At 40.2% G+C, this 17,685-nt stretch overlaps 1 protein-coding gene across 2 annotated transcripts in view; it reads left to right on the top strand.

Annotated features, from left to right (window-relative positions):
* JARID2 (jumonji and AT-rich interaction domain containing 2) overlaps nucleotides 1-17,685 on the top strand; it is a 295,836-nt gene that overhangs the window by 236,612 nt on the left and 41,539 nt on the right. For both annotated transcript variants that reach the window (XM_026660367.2, XM_026660359.2), the window contains exons 6-7: nucleotides 10,361-10,590; nucleotides 16,657-17,674. In XM_026660367.2, coding sequence (XP_026516152.1) covers nucleotides 10,361-10,590; nucleotides 16,657-17,674 — 1,248 coding nt within the window. The remainder of the gene's footprint in view (nucleotides 1-10,360; nucleotides 10,591-16,656; nucleotides 17,675-17,685) is intronic.

The following is a 17,685-nucleotide window of genomic DNA, read 5'->3' as shown; positions in this document are numbered from 1 at the left end:
CTGTTTGTAGGATCAAAGGTACTATTGCCCCTTTTTGACCCAAGCAACTAGTCAAAGTTCAGGACTCTGGGGATGCTCCAGTTGGAGGTAGAAATTGATGGAGTCTGGTACTTTGGTGCAATCTGGTTTATTTATAAGGAATGTACAAAATTCTGCTTCTCCAAAAGCAGGATGAACCAAGAACAGAAGGAGCAATTTCGTAGCTTGCCATCCAAGCCTCTTTAGCTGGCATCAGACCCAAAAATCTTCTTTCTAGCTGTTTTCCAGGGTCACACTATGCTTACAGGCTGTTTCTTGGTTTTCTTGCTTTTTGCCTCTGTCTCTGTCACTCTCTGCTGTGTTCTCAGTTTCTGAGTGTTCTGCCTTCCCTCATGCATGCATCCACCCACCTGGTCACAAAACCAGTGAAGCCCCCCCAAAGGCACTAGTTTCTGGGTATAATCTTAGGCCTTTTTTTTAGTTGTGGCATGTTGTGTTCCTTATAACCATCTTAAGTGAAAGGTAAGTTTATTTCTCTATTTTTGGGCCAGTTGCACAGAAATAGAAGGGAAGAGGATACCTGGCCATAGTACAGTTCACAAGTTTTTAGCAACAATTTTAGTGTTGTAAAAGGCCTGAATCTGAACACCTTTGATTGTAGGATCCAAACTTCACACCTTGCATCAAAGTCCAGAATTAACCAGTACAGAATTGTGCATAGCGCAAATGAGACTCTCAGCTCTGTAAGATGCAGGGCTTTAAATACATGCATATGTTGTGCCAAAAGGGTTACTGTACATTGGCACATTTTCTTTCAGAATGCCCTGAAGTGCAACTACTTTGAAATTAGCTTGAAACCAGACACACCTGAACCCTCAGTTGGGGGTAAAGTGTTAATTATTTTCACCCTTAATAATGACTTGATACTCTTCATCACTAATCAGAGTCAATATAAGTGAGGCTTATGCATTAATAGTTATGCTGAAGACCTTTATATAGTACATGAGGGATTATGTGAAATGTTTTGTCAAAGGTGATGAAACATAATCTCCCCCAGAAGGTGCTTTGTGTATTAAAAGCTACTTTGTTTGAGAGTTCCTTAAGTTTTCAGTGTCTGTCATATGTGTATGTCTGTTTCAAATGAGACCACACGCAAAAGCAGATGGGAATCGCTGCCCCAGTTGAGCTTAATCTAGCATGGGAGTCAATTTTTAATGGATTAAAGTCTTTTGTTTTTACAGTACTACGTGTAGACAAACACTATAGGCCTGAAGATGTTAAACATTTGCTATGACATAAAACAGCAAAAGTTCAAAGCTTGATTAGTGTCATTAGATAGTGTCAAATAATTGCTTCCTAATAAATACAGGAGGCACGTTAAATTTCCAGGATGACATGATCATTTACCACTATGATTGTAATGGCCTGTAGCAGTAATATGATGTGTTGCTGGAGTACTCAGTTCTTACAAACTATTTGTATATGTTTTTGTAACCTGTGGAGTCTTTTGTTCAGTGGTGTTGCCTAAGTAGAAAATACACACACATTAGAAACTTTCATACATGTGAATTAGTTTTACTCATATTAGAGGAATGAGTAAATTGGCTTCTCTCCTCTTACCCTGCTGCACTATTACATGTATTGTTATATTCCCACTTTCATGGTATTTCTATCACACTGTGAATATCTAGCTATGATATAGAGTAGGAGAATGTATAGGGAGATAAGTGTTTGCTCCCTCCACCTCCCCCCCAAACCTTGGTGCTAGAGTGGAGAGAGAAATATGCAGTAGTGTGATAGGCATTGTCCCTGACGCAATATCAAAGTGCAGGCAGCAATAATTTTGTGGTTAAACTGTTTTCTGAGAGATTGGTGCAGTTGCCACGAGGGAAAATGGTGGAGCTGTGCTTTTAAAAATTGGTACCACTTCATTGCCACATTGCAACTGATGAGGGGAGAGTCTAGCAGATGTTAAAATGAGTTTGCAGCAGCCCCTGTTAAAGACTTGGATGGTGATAGCAGAGTCTTTTGCTGGCTTTTTCTCTTGGTCAGACATTAATATTTGTTTGAAAGGAGTCCTTTGTACAGTTTCAGGTGTATCTTGTGGAGTAATTTGTCACCATACACACCAGATATAGTTTGTCTTAGTATTGTTTATGGGAACTTCAAATAATTTTGCTTTTTAATTTATTTTCGAATGTGTTGCAAGCAAGATGAGCCAGACAAAAGAGCAGATTGGTTAATATGAGTTTAGCAGCATTTCCTCTAAAGGAGAGAATTTGTAGTTTCTTGTGAACAGTAACATAGAATAAAAGTGATAATTCTTGTAAATAGCATGCTCATGGACTAAAGCACAAACAAGTGCTACATGTAGTTTGTAAAATTTCTACCAAATTGAACAACAACAAATACCAATGACTTTTCCCCCTCCATTGTGTGGATCTTTGTGGGGGGTGGGGGGGGGGGAAATGTTTTGAGTAAGCCCTAAAGCTAAATGTGGCATTGAGCTCCCAGTCAGAGTGATTTTAATTGCTTTAGGATTCACACTAAGGGTTAAAATGGTGAAAGCTAGAAACTAATCAATTGAATCACTTGGTTTCCACTCTGCAGCTGACTTCAAAGACTATCTTACCAGCTAAGAGACCAGATGAACCTTTAGCGAGAATAAAAAAAATCACTCTTGCTGTTATAGTATTTTTAAATGGTTGAAATAGATGTATAGAATGTGCATCAATGGTCTTTCTATTCTTTTAAAATCATGTGGTTTGCCTTTTAACTTCAAGCTTCCTGATACATATTATAGAATTTTGTGGTGAATTTCAGCATTAATTTATGGAAAACAGAGGAGTCTCTGTGTTGCAGTGGTTAGAACAGAAGTTCTGGAGACTGGATTTTAATCTCAGCTGAACCATTCACTCATTTTGACCTTGAGCACATACCTCCATAATTGCCAGTGCCTAGATGTGCAATGTGTTTAAAATGTCTGCAAAGTCCCCAAAATGGGAGAATCACAAGAATTCTCTTGTAGCAGACTAAGAAGCTTAAAGTAGCAATTGACTAATTTCTTCAAATGTGAAGATTTCAGGATTCCGTTTTTCTGACATCAACTTAAAAAAATTGTCAAGAACTGAGAGAACTGTGAATGTGGCGCTACCTTATCTGAGAAGGTCACTTTTGCTCTCAATATGCTTCAGTCATCCAAGCTCAACTTTTCTTTTTTCCTTGGCCAGTGCAAACTGGGCCTAACAGTATCCGAATCAGTTATAAACCATGTTCTGAAATGTGTCTAGAACATGGTTTGTAAAACTTTTACTATTAGGGCTTTTGGGCAGAGGGGAAAAAACCTATTCTTGGAAGGGTCACATTTAAAAACCTTTCTGGCAAATACATTTTTACTCTTAATGTAGATTGGGCCTTCAGATAAAGCAAGGAGACATCACTGCAAATACTATGTTGGATTTTAGGGCATCCTGCTTCTTTATTTAAAAAAAAAAAAGAGGAAAGAGCAAAACGATTCTCAGTACATATAGACTCGTAGTAACAAATTCCCTGTAAGAGATCAGGGGGTGCTTATTGTTCTTCATTTCAACGCATCGCACAGTGTCCTGTGAGCTACGCCATAAGTAGCATCACTTGTGAATGTCAGTGTTTCTGAATGTTTGCATGGGAATCCTGAATGTGTGGTTGAATGTAAATTATGCTACAGTTTTGTTCTGCACTGAATTTGATATTTTGGGGTATATGCATGAGGTACAACTAGGGTGACCAGATGTCCTGATTTTATAGGGACAGTCCTGATATTTGGGGCTTTGTCTTGTATAGGTGCCTATTCTCCCCCCCCCCCCCCCCCCCCCCAAATCCCGATTTTTCACACTTGTTTTCTGATCACCCTAGGTACAACGACTATCACATCCAATTGGATTTGTCTTGGCAAGGAAAAAAAACCATAGAAACATATCTGTTTTCCCCAGTATAGAACAAGAATATTTTAGAGGCATGGTGCTAGCCTAGAAAGTGAGAATCCTAGAATATCAGGGTTGGAAGGGACCTCCGGAGGTCATCTAGTCCAACCCCCTGCTCAAAGCAGGACCAATCCCCAACTAAATCCCCAAATGGCTCCCTCAAGGATTGAACTCACAACCCTGGGTTTAGCAGGCCAATGCTCAAACCACTGATCTATCCCTCCCCCCCAGTACAACTCTGAAGATATATGGCACCTGGTGAGTTGCCACTTATTTGTGCGATTTGCAGCCTTTTGTTGAAATATCATAGAACCAGTAATTGTTGCAATAAACATATTTTTGCACATGTAATTTTTCTGCAAAAATATTTGTAACATGAAAATTACCAGTTCTGCAGTAATTTGCATATCTAAATATGCAAATTAGACACCACAGTTTGGGACTCTTGTATCTCAGCTACTGAAAAGCCTCATGACCTGAAGAAAGAAATAGGGGAGCCTGAAACTGAAAAAGAATGGAATTAAAATCTGAGTGAAAGACTTGTTACCTCACATGGGCTAATGTTATATGGACTCACTGCTCGATGAGAGACCCTTTAGACATCTGTTGGTCATGATAGATAGGTGAGTTGAATAGTGAGATAGGTGCTAGAATAGGACAAAACTCTGCATTTTAGCTTTGAAGGTTTGAAAAACAAAAATATTTTACATCATTAACATTCCTCCCTCTCCCCCACCACATACTTGTTTACACATAGTTTTAAACGACATAATTGGCTGCAAGAAACTTACAGCATAATCCACTACAACTGCCTTTTAACCTGTAGAATGCAGCAAGAAATCTTACCATGGAGTTGTACACCTACAATTTAGATAAAGTTGAGCTAGGGTTGAGATACATGAACAACAATGCCATCCTATTTTATTCAGTTTAGCACCCGATGATGTAGTAAGTACCTCCTCAAACCGACATAGAAGAATTTGTGGGGTCAGAAAGTGAGTTTGTAAGAAATGCTCAGTACAACTCTGAAGATATATGGCACCTAAAGAAAACAGGTGAAATTTTATTTTAAATAGTCAGATTTGGGTGAATAGCCCACATCTCTAGTTCATGCAGGAGGGAAAAACCTTTTAAAATTGTTTGGTCCTTTAAGGCTGTTTGGGAGCCAAATGAATGTTTTCAGACACACTGAGTTAAAAATGAATTTCTGCAAGAGAGAGAGAGGTCTTTGTATAATAATGCAGAATTAATACCAGGCAGTCAATTGATATGTATTATCATCGTGTTTGGGGAGAGATGTATGTAACGACATGAGGCGTGCATCTGAATATCTAGCTCATGTTCAGGAAATTGCGGAGGTTCCCTTTTCCTCTCCAAAATAAAACTTCTCCTTTTTACCCCTCTTCCCCTCCTGATTTTTTATATATATAATTATTATTTATTAAATACAATTTTATTAATGTGTAGATTCATTTTATTAATGCAGCACAGGCTCTGCTGTACCTTGCCTTATCCTCAAAATACCAGTGCATAAGAAAATCTGCCACACATAGGTTTCCCACCAATCTTTCCAATACATTCATACGGTATCTCAAGTGTAATATAAATATAAATAGGGTAGGATAAGCCCAAGGAGTGTTTGTGAGGGAAGGCTCTATACACAGAGCCAGCTGTAGCTTGAACCTAACTAGTTAGTGTTTTAAATATTTATAAGACTGAGTTTAGCTATCATCATATACAGTACAAAGCAGCTCTGGTGCTGGACATGGCTTAGCAAACTTGGGTATGTGTTAGTTTTTAAGGACTTTTCTTAGAAAAAGTGTTGCGAAAAGTGCAGTAAATTTTTAAAACTCAGTAAGTGGCAATTTCTTTCTCAAATGTAATTTATCTCTAGTACTGAGAAGAACCGAGGCCTTACCTGTAATGGGGTTTTGAGCCACCATTGTAGTGGTACCAGTCAAACCCCAAGTGTGGACACAGTTTACACCAGTGCAGTGCAATTTGTAGTGGGTCAGGTTTCAAACACAACAGCCAAAAGTCATCGTATCTGAACCTTTCTGTGACTACCTATGCTCAGAATACAAACACGAGAGCTGAACCAGGGGAAGCTGTGCTGGTGAAAATCATGTACCCTAAGCCTCCACCGGTGCAACTATACCAATGGCTTAAAAACCCCAGTATAGACAAGGCTTGAGTTAAGGGTTCTGTTTCCTTCGCACATTTGGTCATCACCACTGACTTAGAGCAGGGAGTTGCATGCACTCCATATGTTTCTCAAACTGCTTTAAGGAAACAGTATTCTGAGTATAGGTGTTCACAGATACATCAGATTAAATGGTTCTGAACCATCTTGTTTGAAATTATATGCATTAATAATTTGCCTATAGAGGTTTTTATTATTGCTTGGGGATAGTTCTCTCTCTTACTTGCCTTTAGTTAAAAGTCTCTTTTAGGAGAACAGACCTGCTTGCTTATAGTAGCATAATAATTAAAGCCTCCAAAAGGTTTTTTCCTTTTAATTGTCTTTTTAGAAAATAACTTCAAGACTGAAACCTTTTTCTTCCATCCTTTCAGTTGGGAGTACACTTAGTAAGAAAACTGCTATAAGAAAAGTAGAAATTTGGCTAGCAGGCAGATGAGAGTATTTCTGGGACGGCAAACACTGTCACTGTAATGAATAAATATGTATATTCAGTTTTGTTTAGATAAGCTATAAAGGTGTGACCTTCCTACTTTCTCAAAACAGCCAGCCAGATACCAGGAATTAGTAGCTGGCTTGTTTTAAATCAGATTTAGTCTCAATAGTATTTCAGTTTTCTTTTTCTTAGGCAAGTGCATGTTGCTTTCTTCTAGTCAAAGACACTTTGACAATATGATTTTCCCCTTTAATTATTTTTCTCATATGGTGATACTTTTGTAATTTCATAGAAATGACCTTTTGTCACCACTTCAGGCCTGAGTCCGATTTCATTTATGTTGATTCACACTGGTGTAACTGCATTAACTTGAATGGATTTACTTCTCACTTTCACTTGGGTGAGATCAGAATGAGAATTTTTATGTTTACTGTAAATGCTTGATTTTTTTGTAGCGTTAAAGCCTAATTTAACTTTGAGAGGTTTGTATACAAATATGTATATTTACTTGTACTCATTATTAGAGTAGTGTTTTTATATATGGGCACAATACCAGTTCTAAGTGTTGTTCAAAGAAATGAATAGTGATCTTTAAAGAGGCTGATACCAATTATTGTTTTAATTAGGGACGGTATGACTAGAACTGCTTTGCATCCAGTTTTCTCTTTTTTCTATTATGTTTTCAGGGCTTAAGCTTTTCCTGTGAGAATGAATATATTTTTCCTCTCTCCTACTTCTCCCTCTCCCGCTTTCAAGAATCTTACAAATTAAGACAAAAGATAATTACTCAGAAGGGTAAAACTGGCAGGGTTCCCACGACACTTAAAATTAATGATCTGTTGAGTACAAAATATACTTTGTCTCTTGTTCACGCTTTATATATATATATATATTGTGTGTGTGTATATACATATACACACACACACAATTTGACTTTTTGGCTATGTTTTTTGTTTAGTAATTTGCAGATATAAAATGGCAACGGGATACAGAAAACTTATCCTTTGACTTATGGTTCTGTGTATGCAGAACTATTTATGCAGTAAACCCAGTTTGTTCCCACTGAGTAAAAATGCACTTGCGTCCAGTGAGGAAATACATGTTTAACAAAGTTAAAAATTCATCGTGTGTGTAGTGCATCTTATTTAAAAAAAAACACTATTTTTGCTAAATCCTCTTTGCTTAATAATATGTAGCGTTTTTATAGTGCCTTCCATCTGATCTTAGAGCTCATTACAAGTAAGAATAAATTTATCCTCCTGACAACTCCTAAGAGAAAGGGATGTATTATCACCCCCATTTAACAAATTGGGAGATTGAGGCACAGAGTCTAGGGGACTCGCCCAAAGTCACACAGGAAGTTTGTGGCAGAGCTGGGAATAGAAACCAGGGGTGAAATCTTGGCTCCATCAAAGTCAGTGACAAAACTTGCAGTGACTTCAGTGGCAGCAGGATTTCATCTCAGATCTTGTGCGTCTCAGTCTGATGCTGTTAATCCTGAGATCATCAATATTTTTTGGTAAAACAGTAGTTTCCACTTGCTCGGTGCCCCAGGAAATGGGAGGTGCAGGGGATGTAAGAATGAAGTTACCCAGCTGACCTCAAACTTTTACATTCATCTTCTTAAATGTTACCACCACAACCCAACCTGGTAAATAATCCAAATAACCACTCAATTCGTGACACATTGAACATGTGCTGTGGGCGGGGGAGGGAAAGCAGTCAGCATTGAGGCAATCTAGATCTAGAAGCACATCGTTCTGTCCACTAAGGGTGTGTTTTTGTTGTTTAAAGTAATAGAGAACGTGTGTAGGTGGATCTGAAATCCCCGTCCTGGATCTAATGGAAAGCATTGCAAGCGTGCGTCATGTGTACTGAGGAGAAAAAGCTGTAGTGCAACTTTCATTTTAGGAGAAGCATTTCATTTAATTCACATAAGCAAGTGTTTCAAACAGATAACACTAGTAGTTAGGGGTGTCTGCCCGGAATCTCTTATAAAATATGTTCAAAATAGTATCTTTTTGTTAAAGTAATTAATTTTCTCATCTCATTAGTTCCTTTTCTTTCTTAATCAAGGAATCTTTTTTATTTGCAGCACGTTTGCTCTAAGAAAACACCTTAAAGGGAAATTGTTGAATCAGTTTGGGTCAACAGACTTTTTTGTTGTTTGGTTACTAGAATATTCTCCAAAGGAACACTTCCATAATTTTTAAAAATTCCAGTGGAAACAATTATTTTTAAAGCAACACCATTCTCCTGTAGTGTTTGTAATCCCAACAGTGTAACTCCAGAAAACTGATTAGAAACGGACTATAAATAGGATGACCATCTTTCTCTATGTTGAATATTGGACACCTGGTAAAATTACTCGTATACAAGCGAGTTCTACGGCAATCAATCAGAACTATGCAGTACAAACGTTCAAATTAACATCTAGTTGACGGAGTCCCTTTTATTTACCTTCTTATCTTTAAGACTATAGGGGTCACATGGGGAATGGTGACACTCCCCCCACACACAGTGGGAGAGGCGACACACACCCTTACTCCTCTCTCATAGGGGCGGGGGGGTGTGGCCGACAGACTCTGCCCTGCATGCCTGGCTGGGCCCCCGGGACGGACCCGCCTCTCCTGGTACCTGGTGTCATGTTTTCTCGAGGCAACATGTGCTGGGGCACACGGTGTCATATGCCCCCCCCTCCAGATTTCTGCCAGAGTTCACACCAGAATGTGGCCAGTAGCAGCCTTTCTGCCCTGTGCGGGAGCAAAGGGACAGGAGCTGCTTCCAGCTGTGGGGTGGGGAAATGACCTGGCCTGTGTCTTGCCAAAACTCATTCTTCCTCCATCTCTTCTCCTGCCCAACCCCCCCCCCCGCGCGCAGCTTGTCACTTCCTGCCCGCACAGTAACGAAAGGCAGGTAACACCTCCCGGCTGCTGCTGGCCACCGACATAACCCAGCACAGGCAGAAAGGGGTTAAACCCTAAGAATTAGGATTGCCAACCCTCCAGGATTGCCCTGAAGTCTCCAGGAATTAAAGATTGTCATGGGATGAAACCTCCAGGAATACATCCAACCAAAACTGGCAATCCTACTAAGGATGCATTGTGCACCAGGGCCCAGGAAACCTGACTGAAGGGCTTCAGCAAACCCAGCCAGAGAAGTGGCGCAGCAGGGGAGGGAGCAGTCTCGCGCTCCCCGGGGGCAGGATGCAAGGCGGGTGTCTGTCTGTCTGTGTGAGAAGTGGGTGCTAAGCCCCTGCCCCGGGAGCTTAGCGCACCCCCTCTCCCCGCCTTTACTGATGGGGGGGAGGGACAGAAAATACGGAACAATTTGCCCGTTTTTAAGAAAAAGTCAGGACACCTGCAGGAGGACTTAAATATGGGACTGTCCCTTTAAAAACAGGACGTCTGGTCACCCTAACTATAAATAAACATGAAATTTGCTGGTCTGTATTTGTTCAGACAATGAAAACAGGAATATACCTGGTGAATGTTAATTTAAATGTTAAATTCTGTCTGTTTTTGATAATTTAAGGTCCTGGCTGTTTTCAGGAAATCTGTTTTTATAGGTACACAAAATGTAACCTGGTAGTCCCTCCAGTTTTTTATTTATGTCTTTATTTTGATTTGTATATAACGAGGCACCTACTAAACATCTAATGCTGACAGCAGCTTAAGGTTTTTTTTTAAGCTTTTTAAATGAAGAAGCTGGTTTCAAATATATTTTCTTTTTTTCTCACACCCAACCCCCCTCTCTCCACTGCTTTCCCTTCTCACTTTCCAGTCTTCAATGGGTCCAGCAAATCAACGAAGGAGAAAGAAACTACCCATAAACACAGAAGCAAAGAGACCACATCGGGGAAGGAGAGGAACAGTGAACACAGGGCTGAGAGCCGAAAAGACCAGGCTGCTGCTAATCACCATCCTACTACAAATACTGGCTCCTCAACGAAAGGGCTCACTGCTAACAACCACCACCCTCTTCATAGATCGGCTCAGGACTTAAGGAAACAGGTAATGTGTTGTACTCTCATTTGGGCACATACGATGCACGTGCTCATAAAGTGCTAACCCCAGTATGCCAGCCCCCACTGAGGTAACTTTGGAATCTTTAATGTGTGGTATGAAGAAAAACAGGGAGTTGACTTTGAGTGAGAGAGAAGTGAGAGAGAGAGAAAAAAAAACATTACATAAATGGACAGCCCCTCATTGCAATACAATACACATTATTACCACAGCTTCTCATCACACGAGGGTGTACGTAGGGTATTCACATTTGGTTTTCTATGAAAACTGTCTGGCACCTGCTAGGTTGGGCCATTAGATACTGAAAATAGCAGAAGGCAAAACACTCTATCCAGTGCCAAGAAAATACCTGCTTAGTGCAATGCTATGATAATGTTTCAGTCCCTCTTAAAATGCCTCCACCGGTTCCCTTTTGCCTCCTGAACCAAATTCAAGTTCCACATTATTGCTTTCAAGGATCTCCACAATAATGTCCCTTCTACCTCTGCTCCTGTTCCTCCCCATCACATTTTTTGCTCATCACATGCTTCTTGACTGAATGCCCCTTTGTGTCCTTTGCCTTCTTCCATGTGGCTATCTATAACGACTCTGTACTCCTCTCCACCTAAGTCCCTTTTCAAAGCTCACTGCTTCAAGGCGTAAGCTATAGTGTTTGTGTGTATTAAAACGAAATGTGCTGTTGCAACCTTTAAGATGCTTGAGTTATGCTGCAAACCAACTGTATGGTCATTTTGTGTTCACCCTCATCTTCTTGCTCTGCCACTCGTACCACCTTCCCCCCCACATGCACACATATACCACACCTGAGCTCCTGTGCCGTCATATCCTCCTATTTTTACATTAATTTAGCTTATAATTTCTTTGGGGCAGGCTTAGTCTTTATCTTTTTGCATAGCACCATGCATATCTAATGCTATATATAAATAATAAAAGAAAAGCTAAGAGATGATCTCTAAATGTGCTGTATAAGATACATATTTCAATTTTGAATATGTTTTTAAGCTTTGATCTTACTTGCTCTGAATGAACACTTGAATACTTATCAAAACTGGATAATAGCTGTACGAACTAGATACATACTGACATATTTAATCTTTGTACAATACAAACATCTAGTTAATATTTTGTGGTTATAGTATACCTTTTGTAATATATGAATAGCATTTGTTTTTGAACCACAATAATCATAGCTAAAATCAGATTTGTATAGTACAGAGTTTGAGCACTATAGGATTCTGATCAGGAAATTCTTTCTTTCTGTCTTTCTCTAATAGGGATTTTGGCATATGTACCCGTGAAATACTTTAAAGTTGCAGTATAAAACTAAATTAACAATAGTGTCAGCTATTCCTAAAGTACACTGTTATTGGGGAAAGTAACTCTGATTCCGAGATTGCCGAACAGCAGATTTGTATTTCACTTTTTTCTATTTAGCCTATGCTATTTAGGGAATATATGTGGAATAACTTCCTCCAGGATTCAAGATTTTTTTTTTTTTTTAATTTAACTTGGGCAGTTGTGTGCATTCACAATATTAGACTCTTTGTCATGCTACAGTAAGGAAGACACAAATGCTAAAAATGATCCTTATATATTCCTTTACTGTTCATAGTGCTATGGAAACATAAAGTAATCTGCCTCAAATATAGTGATCATCTTAAAACTCAAGAAAATAGAAGGGGCTCAAAGTTGACAGTTTTTGTAAGCTTAAAATTAAATCAGTAAAAAAACCTTTAATTTTCATCCACAACCCAATACTAGAAAAAAACTGGCTCCCTATTTTTATGAATCTGTTGATAACTTGACTGTTACTAGCTGAGCTATTGTAAAAGGGCTGGTTACTCATATACAGTGATTTAACTGGTTGCAAAACATTAACCTTGCAGTTAGTGGGGACAGCATTAAATTTCTGCTTCTGGTGAATCTTTGTTGAATTCTTTAGTGCTTTCCAAAAAGAGGAGAGTTGTTTCATTCGAGTGCCAGCCACAGGACCATTCTATTTTCAGCATGTTTTTGCTGGTGGTGACAGCAGGGGATGATGAGGGGGTTAGTTGTCCTATAGGAAACAAAGGTAGAGAGCATCATAGACCCACAGATGTTTCTCTTTCTCTCTCTCTCTCTCTCTGGTGTGCAGTTGCTCTTGTCAATTGCACTCTCTCTGCCTTGCTATCTTCCCCCAACCCCCTCCCCTCAACTCCAAAGGAATTGTGGGGAGAGGAAATCTAGTTCAGTAGGGCCCTCTGTTGGTCTAATAGGATAATTTAGCTCTGCAAAACTCCCAACTATGTACCAATGCAAATGAATGAATAAGCAAATGAGAAAGCTTGACATCTTATGGAACAAACAATTATAGTTTTTTTCCTAATAAGCTGTGTGTGTGTGTGTGTGTGTGAGAGAGAGAGAGAGAGAGAGAGGATTGATCCTAGGTGCTGTGTAGAGTCATGTGTAAACCAATGCAAATCTAACAAACAGTCTTGAAGGAATACTTAAACTCTTTAATAATTTTAAAAAAAGTGAGGAGAAACACTACGGCAGTGGTTCTCAAACTTTTGTCCCGGTGACCCCTTTCACATAGCAAGCCTCTGAGTGCGACCCCCTTTATAAATTAAAAACACTTTTTATATATTAACACCATTATAAATGCTGGAGGCAAAGTGGGATTTGGGGTGGAGGCTGACAGCTCGCTCCCCCCTCCCCCCACGTAATAACCTCGTGACCCCCTGAGGGGGTCCTGACCCCCAGTTTGAGAACACCTGCACTATGGAATCCTGAAGGATTCTGCATCCATTGATGGCTCCTCTGTGAAGACCAAAAGATATTGCTGCAAAACTGTGATGGCCCCATACAGTTTAACATTAAAAGAGCTAACAAAATTTCATGTGTTAGGAGAGTACTTTGGTCGGTACCATGAACGAGAGTGGTGTGAAGCCAAATATATATATCAACTAAAACTGAGAGGGTAGCTGAAAACTAGAGACAAGTGTATTGGTATGCCTGGTTTCACTGTTAGCACAAAACTTTAACGAGTGTTGAAGGCTATTGTCAAACACTTTGTTACTACCTGAATTAAATTGACTTCTTTCTTATGTGCTCAGTGTAAGCACTGCCGCGGGATGGAGCTGTGTCACTAGACCCCATGTGGTGAACCTGAACAGCTGGGAGTGCGGTCAATTTATTAGGCTGACTCTCAGTGTGTGTATGTTTGGTTTGGCGGTTATTGGGGGGAGACGTATCAACTGTAGAAAGGTAAGAAAATGCCTACCACAATTATTTTGTTTTCTTTGGTACCAATCATATGTTGGATCCTGAGAGACAAATACAGGCAAAGGAAGCGTAGGTGGGTGCTAGCCAAACAGAATTTCACATTTGCCAATGTTCCAATTGTTTGTTCCATTTGTTTCCCGTTGAAGAACCTTATTGCAGCCTAATACAGTTTGAAGCATGGTCTATTCTGGTCCATACATATTTCTGTATGTAAATACGCCAGGTGCATGCTCTTTCTATGTATGGAAGATAGCTGTGGGCTTCTTGGGAGGGAGGCCAAGAAGAGTAAATGAAACATCTCAAAACCATAAAGTTGTAGCTTATCTAAAAAGACGACAGTTCAGAGGAAGTTCTCAAGTTCTCTTTAGCCTTATAGGATTGGCTTAGTGCTGGGGAATCTAGAAGAGAAATGTATCTTCAAATGTAGAAGACACTGGTACAGGTATAATATTGAAAGCAGACCGAACCCTCTTTGAAATAACTTTGTAGGGTGAACCGGGATTTAAAATGTTGTGCTCATAATGTAGGGTGGAAGGTTAGATAGCATTAGTCAGATGAACCCCTTCAGCTTCATAACTGGCTCTGAGAGATCTATCTATCTTGCTATGCCGAGGCATTGTAATGGCACTAACTGGTTACAGTAAGTTGCAGTTTTCCTAGTAAATGCAATTTTCCAGGGGTTTATATCTTGGCAGTTTTAATTCTGGCCTAAAACTCGTAAAAGAGTTCAATGCTTTTTTGCCTTTGGGAAGGGGAATATTTTAGGTGTCTTATCAAAGTTGTCACGATCCCTCCGTTCTCCCTCCATCTGTTTTTTCTGAGGCCATGTGTCACAGCTACCCTCCTAAATGATTGCCTGGGATTTCCTTTAGAGTCACTACTACGTAAAAAAGCCAGAAGGGGATGCTCAAGGTACATCCTGACGGTCAGGGGCTGCCTCCACAGCTCTCCCAGGCCACAGCTGCTCCAGGGAGTGAGAAACCAAAAAGAATGTTACCCAGGTCTTGCATTCAGCACTTCCCAGGTCATGGGGCAGGCTCGCAAATGCATTTTTAATTGTAAATGGTTAAGTTTTATATACAGTATAAGCCTCCGTTTATCTAAAATGCTCACAAGGAAACCTGAAACCATCCGGTAAACAGGTTTTCCTTAGAAGAAGCTGGGCTTTGGTTTCTCTAACGGCTGGAGTCATGTGAAGAGGAGAATGCTGGCTGGTTTTAAAAGGGCACCATTCCAGCTCCTGGCTCTTGAGAACAGCAGAGAAACTGTGTGGAGAGTGTATGTGTATATATACAGTACAATCAAAGGGACATAACTAAGAGGGAGGGCTTGTATTCTAGAGGCTAGAGCAGCGGAGTGGGAGTCAGAACTCCTAGGTTCTCCTTACCATTCTGTCGATTTCGCTGTGTGACCTCAGCAGGTCATTTAACCTTTTCTGTGTCTCAGTATATCCAGTAATAAAATGGTAGGCTGACCAAACAGCAAGTATGAAAAATCGGGACACGGGGGAGGGGTAATAGGCGTCTATATAAGACAAAGCCCCAAATATTGGGACTGTCCCTATAAAATCGGGACATCTGGTCACCCTATAAAATGGGGATAATAATACTTGTCTTTATTGCAGAGGGATTATGAAGTTTAATATTTGAAAATGGTTTTGAAATCCTTGGAAGGACATTTATAGAGGTGCAAGGTATTAACTGAGTTCGGGTTAAGCGTGGTTATACAGTATGAGCATCCATTGTCGGTACATATATAGAAGGTCCAGACTTTGGATATTTGGTTGTTGTTTTTTTGGATTCTCATAAACTGCTGATGCCCAGTTGATGTTAAGAATTTAAAGCTGCAGTGTTTAAACTTGGCTTCCTAAACTTAGTTACTTAAATAGAAGTGACCTGGTTTTCAGAAGTTCCCTTGGAAGCCAATGATAGCTGTCCATGCTCAGCACTTCTGATGGTTAGGCTGTTACTTTTAGTTTCCTAACTGGGTTTAGATGCATAACTTAAAGCACTTGAGTTGGATAATATGATGCAATAAAATATACTGTATAGAAATAAAACTGCCCAGATATAAAACTTAACCAAGTATCTGCACATATCAGAACTACTGTACAAACTTCTATTCTGTATTAACAATTTTAATAGAGTGCCTCCCAAAACTCAGTATACATGATAGACTGGATCCTTCACGGCCATCCTGATCTGTCGGGTACATAGTGTTTCAGAGATATAGACAAACAGATGTTTGTGTTTTTGAATATAAATTTCAGATTTGTAGATTTATCAATTTCAGATCAGTAAAGGAGTGGATGGGTGTTCTGTGCACCTTCCATTGACGTTAACCAGCCATGTCCATCTCACTAGTTACTTTAGATACGGGAGAGTGGTTAGTTCTTTTTAGTTATAGACTCAAGCATCTGTCCTCATGATGCTATCAAGGACTTTACAGTAGATAAGGAATGGAGTAGTGTTATTAACTAGAGCTGCATGAGTCAGATGACCCTCTCCTTAAGGCAGAGGTACCTGCCTCATACTCTGAGAGCAGGCTTGACTTTATTTGTTTTCAGTTCTGGTTTTATTTTAAAAAGTGTCCAGATCCTGCTCTTCTCTGGGTGAAACCTGTGAAATGCAGATTGCCCTAAGGGGGCCATATCCTGCAGCCTCATTAGGAGTCAGGACTGCATGATTTGGTTCTCTGTGGGTGTCTCCATTAAAATAGTCTTTTATTAATTTACTTTTTGTTTTCTCTTTTCTTCCTTCTGCTTCCTCTACAATACTTCCGGCTTCCAAGGTTTCTAAGGTCAACGGAATCACTCGAATGTCATCTCCAGGTGCAAATGCAGCCAGTGCCAAAAAGATGAGAGAAGTCAGACCTTCACCATCCAAAACTGTGAAGTACACTGCAACAGTGACAAAGGGAACCGTCACATACACCAAAGCCAAGAAAGAACTGGTCAAGGAAACCAAACTAAATCACCACAAACCCAGTTCACCTGTTAACCATACAATCTCAGGGAAAACAGAAAGTAGCAATGCAAAAACCCGCAAACAGGTGCTATCCCTTGGAGCGTCCAAGTCTAACAATATCGCTGTTAATGGTGTCAAGGTCAATGGCAAGTTGAACCAAAAGGCATGCACTAAGGAGGTGGGGAGACAGTTGAGGGAGGGGCTGCGCAATTCTAAGAGGAGGCTGGAAGAGACAAATCATATAGACAAAATACAGTCACCCAGCAAGAAAATGAAAGTGGTTGTCAGCTTGACAGAAGCTGCAAGCAAAAAGGCAGCAGTGGAAAAGCCCTTGCTGAATGGACATGTGAAAAAGGAAGTGCCAGAGAAGATTCTGGAAAGAAATAGGCCGAAAAGAGCCACTGCTGGAAAGAATACGCCAGGGAAACAAGCACACGGTAAAACTGAAAATGCCTCCTGTGAAAATCATTCTACCTCTCAAACTGAGTCCTTGCACAAGCCACACGACTCAACAGGAAAGCACGAAAAGGGTAGTAGCAAGTCTGGGTGGGCAATGATGGATGAGATTCCCATCCTTCGGCCCTCCGCGAAGGAGTTCCATGACCCGTTGATATACATTGAGTCAGTCCGAGCTCAGGTAGAGAAGTATGGGATGTGTAGGGTGATTCCTCCTGCAGACTGGAGACCTGAGTGCAAGCTGAATGATGAAATGCGGTTTGTGACACAGATTCAGCACATACACAAGCTCAGCAGGCGCTGGGGACCCAACGTGCAGCGGCTGGCCTGCATCAAGAAGCACCTCAAATCTCAGGGCATTAGCATGGATGAGCTCCCACTCATCGGTAAGGGCTGT

This window comes from Terrapene carolina, unplaced genomic scaffold, assembly GCF_002925995.2.
Source record: "Terrapene carolina triunguis isolate 2854851 unplaced genomic scaffold, T_m_triunguis-2.0 Scaffold58, whole genome shotgun sequence".
Lineage (NCBI taxonomy): Eukaryota > Metazoa > Chordata > Testudines > Emydidae > Terrapene > Terrapene triunguis.
The sequence above is the reverse complement of the archived record's forward strand: the minus strand, read 5'-3'. Positions and strand labels throughout refer to the sequence as shown.